Source organism: Dipodomys ordii, unplaced genomic scaffold (genome assembly GCF_000151885.1).
Source record: "Dipodomys ordii isolate 6190 unplaced genomic scaffold, Dord_2.0 Scaffold483, whole genome shotgun sequence".
In the NCBI taxonomy this organism is placed as follows: domain Eukaryota; kingdom Metazoa; phylum Chordata; class Mammalia; order Rodentia; family Heteromyidae; genus Dipodomys; species Dipodomys ordii.
Genome location: NW_012267699.1, coordinates 16,466 through 25,805, shown reverse-complemented (window position 1 = coordinate 25,805; position 9,340 = coordinate 16,466). Strand labels below are relative to the sequence as shown.

At 48.2% G+C, this 9,340-nt stretch overlaps 1 protein-coding gene across 1 annotated transcript in view; it reads right to left on the bottom strand.

The window, feature by feature from the left end:
• LOC106001844 (H-2 class II histocompatibility antigen, E-S beta chain-like) overlaps nucleotides 1-9,340 on the bottom strand; it is a gene marked incomplete at its 5' end in the record, with an annotated part of 29,735 nt that overhangs the window by 4,276 nt on the left and 16,119 nt on the right. The window contains one exon of the mRNA XM_013036806.1: nucleotides 18-287. Coding sequence (XP_012892260.1) covers nucleotides 18-287 — 270 coding nt within the window. The remainder of the gene's footprint in view (nucleotides 1-17; nucleotides 288-9,340) is intronic.

Sequence of the window (9,340 nt, the reverse complement as noted above, 5' to 3'; positions counted from 1 at the left end):
GGCGCCGCCCCGCTCACCTTGGCGCTGCACCGTGAAGCCGTCCACGACCCCGTAGTTGTGTCTGCAGTAGGTGTCCACCATCCCCCGCCTGTACTCCAGCTTGTCTTGCTGGCTGTTCCAGTACTCGGCGTCGGGCCGCCCCAGCTCGGTCACCGCGCGGTACTCCCCGACCTCGCTGTCGAAGCGCGCGTACTCCTCCCCGTTGTAGAAGTATCTCAGCACGTAGCGCACCCGCTGCGTCCCGTTGAGGAAGTGACATTCGTGTCTGACTTGTTCCAGGAACGGCACTGTGGGGACAGGAGCGGTTACTGTCAGGGCCGCGGTGACCTCTGACCCCAGGCTCTGAAGGATCAGCTCCCTCCAGGACCCCGAGAAGATTGGACACAAGACAGAGGCGACTGTGACCCCCGAGGACGAGGACGAGGACGCCCCACTGCAGCAGAGCCGCCTGTGTGCGGGAAGGGGGGGCGGGGCGGGGCGGGTCCCCGCACACTTCCGGAGCCAGACACCTGACATCTCCACCTCCACCAAGAACAAAGCAGGCAGCAGACCCGGGAAATCTCCACCCATTCCCCACAAAACGTGGGACAGTCCTCCCCTCTCTACCTTTTATTCAGAATCTACAACCTCCCTTCCCCACAGGGAGAGGATCAGAAGCACTAGCTTTCCCTCCCAGGGTTCTTATTCTTGGCCCAGAGTAAAGCAGCCTTAGTTCTGCCATTCCAGCAAGGCCAAAGGTCTCCCTCTGGAGGGGGAAGGGGGGAGTGGGGGGATGGAAGAGAAACAGGAGAGAGACAGCAAGAGGCACCTTTGGGAACAGAGTGGGAACAGACTGTGGAAAGTCCTGAGCCCTCTGGAGAGGCCTGCTGTTTGCAGAGAGGCCTGGGGAGAGTGGAGAGGCCAGCAGAGAGGGAGGAAGGAAGGAAAGGGAAAGGCCTTCCCCAATGGAGGTTTGGAAGTCTGGAGGTTTGGAGGTTTGCAGACTGACTAATGGGAGGTTTGCAGACTGACTAAAGGGAGGTTTGCAGACCGACTAATAGGAGGTTTGCAGACCGACTAATAAAGGTCAAGGCTGTTCTTTGGAGGTTTGGAGGTGAAGGCTGCTCTTGGCTCTGGGTAGCTAGACCATGACAAGGTAGTCACAGACCCCTTTCTAGTATAAATAAAATTCTTTTGTTACCTATAACCCTGCTTCTGAGGATTGTCTCACTCCCAGGTCAGTACAGTTGGAGGCCACAGCAAGATAATCCATCTACATGGCATCGGGCCTTGGCCCCCAGGAAACCCCTCATAGGTGAGCGCCTCAGCCCTCAGGGGAGAGAGCCTCCCTCCAGCAGCTGTTTCCCAAGGACCAACAAGGAGTCATTAGGAAACTCTGCAGGGGGAAGTCGGGCAGGACTGCATCTGGACAGACTCACTGAAGGCTGGACACAGCACTACTTCCCAAGTCCAAGGCCAGGATGAGGTGTTGCGCCACACCTCCTGGAGGAAGTCAAGAGGTCATCTGAGACTTCCTTGGGAGGTCATCTGGGCCATGTGGGACATGTGGATTAAGTGTGTGAGGCTACTTGTCTGTGTTTGTTTTTTAGTAGTTCTATCTGTATCCTGTATATACCTCTACTTACTCCTTTTTTTCCAGGTTGGGGAAACAATGTCCTAAGGTTCTTGTAGGTGAAACTGTAACTGAAAAATCTTCTGTCCAGTGTTACAGGCCCCAGAGGAAGACCCACTGGTGCACTCTCCCTCCTGCTCTGTGCCATTAGCACCTGTGATGTGAAGTCCCCACCCCCACCCCATGCCAGAAGTGGCTCCTTGTTCCAGCCTGAGGTAGTAAAGGTGGTGCAGTCCCCTTACTACCCCTGAGACAGGAGCATGGGGAGACTGTGGGCAGGCCCTGTTTCTAGGGTATGTTCCCTTTACAACTAGTGACCTGTATAACTGGGAACAACAAAACAGTGTTTGTCACACACAAGCCCACCTGCGATGATTGCCAGCAACTTTTACAGGTGCTGTTCACTTTGGAGGGAAGGGAGCAAATCTGGCACAGTGCCTTGGACCAGATCGTTTTCCCACTGATGACCCAGTCCATTTGGACCGAGTCTTTTTCCAGACTCACTCAAGCTGGGAATCCAACAGCGATCAAGGTAAGGAGGCACTTACAAATTATTGCAGACTCTGTTGGCAGGGATATGGGCAGCAGCTAGGAAGCCAACTAAGGTGAGTGAGACAATACAGCTCCCAGAGATTCCCTCACTGCTTTTCTGGAATGTCTCTTGGCAGCCTATAGGACTTGTATGCCTACAGGTCCTGAGGCCCCAGAGAATCAGAGAGCCCTAAATATGGCCTTGGTTACCCAGTCAGCCCCAGATATTATAAAAAAAAGCTTGAAAGGTTAGACCGTTTTGAGGGAATGGTGCTATCTGAGGTGGTTGTGGTTGCCCAGTGGGTGTTTGATAAGAGATAGAGTAGCAGCACCAGGACAGGGATAAAGAAACCCTTGGCAATGGTATGACTTGTTTCTAAATGCCAATAGTGAACCTGTAGGATGAGACCAGTGTGTTTATTGCAAGCATAACAGAGATTGGAAAGGGATCATCCAAAAATGGAAAATGAGAGGTTAAGTAAGGGAGTTATCTGCCAGAAAACATTGTCCATGTCTCCTGAGAAACATGGAAAAGAGCTTGGGGCTCTGAAATCTAACCTTGATGAACTTAAAAATCTCTGGCCAGGCACTGGTGGCTCATACCTGTAACCCTAGTTACTCAGGAGGCTGAGATCTGAGGATCGCAGTTCAAAGCCAGCCTGGGAAGGAACGTTCATCAGACTCTTACCTCTAAACACCAGAAAACCAGAGGTAGTGTCATGACTCCAGTGGTAGTGCGCTTGCCTTGAACTGAGGAGCTCAGGGGACAGTGCCAGGCCCAGAGTTCAAGCCCCACAACCAAAAAAGAAATCTGCTCTCTGAACTTAACAAAAAATATGGTGAGGACCAAGAAATAATTCACACACTCCTGTCTGAAAACACTGGCTTGAAGAAGACCCTGAACCTCCAGTACATGCCAGTCAAAACCACAAAGAGGCTAAAAGCAAATTCAACAGCATACTGGAGAGAACCAAGAGAAAATTATTGGATATGAAGAAAAGACTTGAAGACATATCCAGGAATTGTAAAAGCCAAAGATGAGAACAAAATCCTCAAAAGGAACGTGGAAACTCTGAGAATGAAATGAAAGCCAAGTACATCATCCGGGGTGAGCACGAGGCCAAGCTGGGGGCACGGGTCAGAAGCTGAAAGAGCCACAGGACACCAACGCTGCCATCCTGGCTGAATATAAGCAAGGCAGGAGGAGATCCTGATGCTGCACGTGGAGATCATGACCTGGAGGAAGGAGCTGGACATGATAGAAGAATGTATTAGGCTGGAGTGCATGCCAATTATCAGCTTTTGAAGAGTGTAGGCAGAAATTCAAAGCAAGTAAGAGAGAACTAAAGGAGCAGATAGTGGAGCAGACACAGAAGTGCCATGTCAGAAAAGCAGAGGCCAAGAAAAGTGAGCAGGCTTTCCCTCCATGAAGTCCACTTCCCAAAATTCACCAGGTGAGCTTCCTCTCTTACACGCCTGCTCCACATGTTCTGTCTTTCCAGCATTTACCTGTTGGCAACTTTCTACATACATTACATAGGCTTGGCAGGCTGAGGCCACACTGGTTTTCAAGACAGTTTTAGGCAGTGGCCCCGGGGCAATTTACCAGGTGACAAATAACCAGATATAAGCAGACATGGAAGGCTTGAGCCTGGAACCACTTTTTGCAAGTGCAGTCTCCATATTTGCATAGAAGAGGCCAAGAAAAGTGAGCAGGAAAGCAACAGGCTCAAGAAGGAGATTGTCACTCATCAGGAAGAATTAAAGGACACGAATTCTCTGATAGGGAATGCCCAAGAAATGGAAAGAGCAGTAGGCAGAAAAACAGAAGAGGAAACAAACAGTTGAAAGATCTGTCAACAAACACACTGAAGTGAAGAATGAGGAAGAGAAGCTATTAGAGGAAAAAGGTCAAACAGACTGCCAAGATCCTCGCCACACAAAGTCTAATTCAGAAGCAACATGTCCCAATGGAACAGGTGGAGGTGCTGAAAAAGTCTCTCAATGGCACTGTGGAGAACTTAAAGGAGGAGCTGAAGAGCAAGCAAAGGAGCTGTGAGAAGGAGCAGCAGGCTGGGAGCAGGCTGCAGCAGCAGTTGGACAATCAAAGCAACTCTTCTGTGGCCCTGGTAGAACACTTGCTGGTTAAGGAGGCCTTTGAGAAGGAGGTTGGATCATGGAAGCAAGCGGGAGAGAAAAGGAGGAAGAAGAAAGCCAAAATAAGACAGAAGAAGTCTCCAAGCTCCAGACTGAGGTTCAAAACACTAAACAGATGTTAAAGAAATTAGAGACCACTGAGGTTCAGGGAAACAACTGAGCCTATCAGGTAGCTTGGGAGGCTGCCCCAAAACCAGTGGGGCCTCTACTGCTACTAGTCATTAAGATGAAAGGAAGAAGCAAGAAAATCAGTGGTAATGTATGCAAATGTAGAGACTGCACTTGTGAAGAGTGCTTACAGGCTCAAGCCTTCTATGTCTGCTTATATCTGGTAACTTACCCCAGGCACTGCCTAAAACTGTCTTGAAAACCAGTGGGGCCTCAGTCTGCCAAGCCTATGAAATGAATGTAGAAAGTTGTCAACAGGTAAATGCTGGAGAGTCAGAACATGTGGAGAGGGTGCATAAGAGGAACCTCAGGGTGACTTTTGGGAAGTGGACTTCATGGAGGTAAAGCCTGGAAAGTATGGGTATTGGTAACTGTTAGTACTAGTGGACACTTTTCCAGGCTGGGCTGAGGCATTCCCAACAAAAACCGAAATGATTCAGGTAACAGCTGAAAATGACTCCATGAAATAATTCCTCAATTCAGCTCACCCTTAGTAGTGGAGTTCGACAATGGCCCTGCCTTCATAGCCCAAGTCACTCAATTATTAGCTAAAGCCCTAAGAATAAGTTGGAAGTTACATTGTATTTATAGACCTCAGAGTTCAGGACAGGTGGAAATTGGTCCTTCAAGGAAACTTCAACGAAAGTAATTACAGAGAATGGGCCATGACTGGGTAAACCTCCTCCGCTTTGCTCTCCTCCAAGCAAGATGCACCTCTTACCCACCCCCTTTCAAAATAGTTTATGAAAGACTGCCCCCTTTAGTTCCTAAACTGGGGGAAGCTATATTAACAGAAATGTCTAACCACAATCTTGTACAGTCTCTGCAGGCTTTGCAACATGTTCTTTTGGGTGCCTATCCTTTGGTAGCTAAAGCTCATCAACCTCCTGAGAAAAACTCCACCCACTTTCTCACCTGGCCAGCTGGTGTGGGGGAAAAGGCATCATGCTCCTGAACTGGATCCCGGGTGGCAAGGACCTTACTCAGTAGTGCTAACTACATTGTCGCTATTAAAGTTGCAGGAAAACAGCATTGGAACCATCACTCTCAAGTGAAACAGGCAGTGGAACAATATCCAGAGATAGATGCAAGATGGTCTGTTCAGATACCAGAGGATGTCCTAAACATAAGGCTTACTAAGTGTTAACGTTTCTAACAGGGATATGATGCTTTGCTATGCTTGCCCTTCCTTGTTCTTAATGCATTACTAAGACTTCCCATGGGGAGAGCTTTTCTGCCCATTCCTTTGTACAGGTGGCTTGTTATTATCTGTTGAAGTTGCTGCGCTTTAAGCCTGTTAAATGGGGGAAGAAGGGAGTTTAGGATTGGCCCAAACAAAGGATGTAAATATCAATTATTTGATTGGACATGAAAACCAGCAGGGAATGTGAGGACCAGCCGACAGTTTGGCCAGCACTGTGCTGATGTCATTGCCCCAGGGCCGGGCTGCTGGAGGGCAAGGGGTGTCAAGGAGCAGTTGGGCAGTGGGCAGCTTTGGGCAGGGTGTCAGTGGGCAGTTGGAGCCAGTGGAGTGGGGGAGGGTCACCCTATAATATAGGCTGTGTATTCTGAGTTATGGGGTGGAGAGAGAGATGGTGGAGAGACAGCAAGAGGCACCTCCCAGTGCAGAGTGGGCAGGGCCTGTGGAAAGTCTGGAGGCTTCCGGAGAGGCCTGCAGAGAGGCCTGTGGGGAGGCACGAGGCCTGCAGAGAAGGAGGAAGGAAGGAAAAGGAAAAGCCCGCCCCTTCGGAGGTCTGGAGGTTTGGAGATTGGCAGACCAACTAATTGGAGGTTTGCAGAACCTCTAATAAAGGTAGAGACTGCCCTTTGGAAGTTTGGCGGCCTGGAGGTTGAGGCTGCTCTTGGTTCTGGGTAGCTAGCCCAGGACAAGGTAGTCACAGGCCCCCTTTCTATTGTAAATTAAACTCTTTTGTCACCTTTAACCATGCCTCCATGGATTTTCTCACTCTGAGGTCATTACAGAACCAGAAGATATGGAAAGCAAGATCCATGATGTAATCACTTCCCCAAACACCAGCACCCCACCCATTCACCTTTCCTAACCCAGAGGCAAAACAAGCCCAGAGGGCAAGGGACCCCTGTGACATTACATCACATGGCACCATACACACCCCTCCACTTGGGTGCTGTGCTGAGGACCATCAAGCAGGAGCTGGGTAAGGACTTGGCCCTCACAGCCCCTGCCCTACTCCGGCTGGGAGCCTCCATCCACTCCTTCCACCTCTGGTGCCCACAGCGCTTCATCCCTTTCTTCACAAGCCCTATCTGGAACATTCTGTGAAAATCTCCTTAGCATATATCCTGGGGTAGGCCTGGGCTGCCCTTGGGAATTCAAACAGGGAAAACTCAACATTTGCCCTTGAGCTTAAATGAGTGAAAGTAAGGCACAAGAGCCAACACTCCAGAAATTATCCAGGAAATGCAAGCGTCAGAGTATGGAGTTCTATGACCAGAATAGCAAGAAGAACCAACATGGAATTGGGAGGCAAGGAAGGACTGTGGGGAGTCACATTTGAGGTTTGACAGGGAAGGGTAGGAGGATGTGAGCCAGAGGAAGTGTATGGTGAGGGCATTGGTTTTGATAAACAGGAAATGAGATAGAAGGATGGAGAGGACATTTTCTCTTTCCTTCCTAGCTGCTATGTAGTGAGCAGTTTCCTCCACCACATCCCCCACCACAGGCCCAAAAGCAATGGAACTAACAGACCCTGGATTGAAATCTCTCTTCTGCAAAGAATCTTTCCTCCTAGTCATTTGTTTGTGTGAGGTAGTTGGTCACAGTGACAGAAAGCTGATCATCAGTAACAACAGCAGGACCCCAGTGGCTCACACCTGTAATCCTAGCTATTGAGGAGTCTGAGATCTGAGGATCACAGTCTGAAGTCAGCCCTGACAGGGATATCAGTGAGACTCTTATCTCCAGTTAACCACCAGAAATCTCGAAGTGGCTCTGTGGTTCAAACTGATAGAGTGCTAAACTTTATCAAAATGTCCTCTACCTTTTTTGAAATGTTTAGATTTGTTGTATCCTCATCACACTTCACCTTCTCATGTCCTAAAACAAGAGCACAATGAATGCATACACTGTGTGTGGAGACTCTGCTGGTTTTATTGAATGTATTCTTAACTGGTTTTCAAGACTTTGATTTGCAGTTCTCTTGAATATATAGATACAGATGTACTGAAAATTTTAATATTAGAATTTTCATTAATATATATATTAGTGTGCATATTTGTGTGGATATGTATATATACATATATATTTGAATGTATTGGGGCATATAGATAGGTTTTCAGTTGGTCAACACAAGAAATTGCCAATCATTTCACTTATGGCTTTGTTATCACTAAGCTGCATTGTCATCTTCCCAACATATTCCCTCTTCTCCCTGCCATTGTCACTGTTCCACTACTTATCTATAGTAGCCACACTCACTTCCTTTCTACTCAGCACTGCACTACTTGCGATTGGATTGGTATCCAATCTCTAGCTCCCAATACTCATCATAGAACCACCCCTAGCCAGGTGTGAACCTCTCATGCTTGTAGTCTGGACCCTACAGAATGGGAAAAACTGAGAAGAGAGTATTCGCGCTGGGCACCATTGGTTTACATTTGTAATCCTAGCTATTCAACAAGATTGAGTCTAGAAGATCATGATTCAAAGCCAAAAATGTCCTCCAGACTCCAGCTCCACACACCATTTCAATTTTAATCACCTTTATGAACACACACTCAGAAGAATAATTTATTCTTTAAATCTTGGAATAATTTTTTTCATCATACAACAAATTGATTACTAATTTCCATTTTGAGCACCTGGGTGCAGAAGCACTGGTGTACTGGACTGTGCAGCACACAGAAGCTCATCCCTAAGTGTCCAGTGCAGAAGGGAGGGGTCTCCCCTCTACTTTGATGGGCCTGTAATCTGGGCCAAGCCCCAATTGTGTGATTGTGGGTGAGTTACTTAAACCCTTTAAGTTTTAGTTTGCATTGATACATAGGTGTATAAATGCCTTGGGCATGACAATTGCTACTTGCTAACTGACAGGCTGAAATAGATAGGCCTGCAAAAACGTTTCAATGCTCCATGCCAAAACAGCAGATCTGTTCATCATCACTCTATTCCTTAAAATATGGTAAACATATTCTAAGTCACTCAAAAATAATAGCTGTGGGGAAAAGGATCTTCTTTTTTCCAGAGCAGACAGGTAAGTGTTGCCCAGTGCTTCTATATCATCTAGACCAATTTCTGCTCTCATATTCTCTCAGATTTTCTTTTTCTTTTTTTTGGGGGGGGTCCAGTCGTGGGGCCTGAACTCTGGGCCTGGGTGCTGTCCCTCAGCTCTTCAGCTCAGGGCTAGCGCTCTACCACTTGAGCCACAGCACCACTTCCGGCTTTTTTCTTTTTGCTTATGTGGTGCTGAGGAATCGAACCCAGGGCCTCATGCATGCAAGACAAGCGCTCTACCACTAAGCCACCTTCCTAGCCCCTTCTCTCAGATTTTCTAAGGACTCCTGTCCCACAGCACAACCTTTTTTCACAGGCAAACTACTTAGCCATCTCTTCTCCAACCCTCACTTCCTCAGTTCTTCTTTCTTCAATCCCTGCAATCCAGTTTCTTCTGCAACACTCTTCCTACAGCCAAGGTCAAGTATAGAGGATCCAGGATTCACTTCCCTGTCCCACTTTCCCTTCTGCCTCCTGTGTCTCACCACCACTGGCCATTCCCGCCCCCCTCCTTCTCCTCCTCCCCCAGTTGCCTTCAATTTCCATGGGTCACTTCCCCTTGCTTTTCTGCCAGGATCTCTGCTACTCTGGTGCTCTTCTCAGTCCCCTTTGCTGCCCCA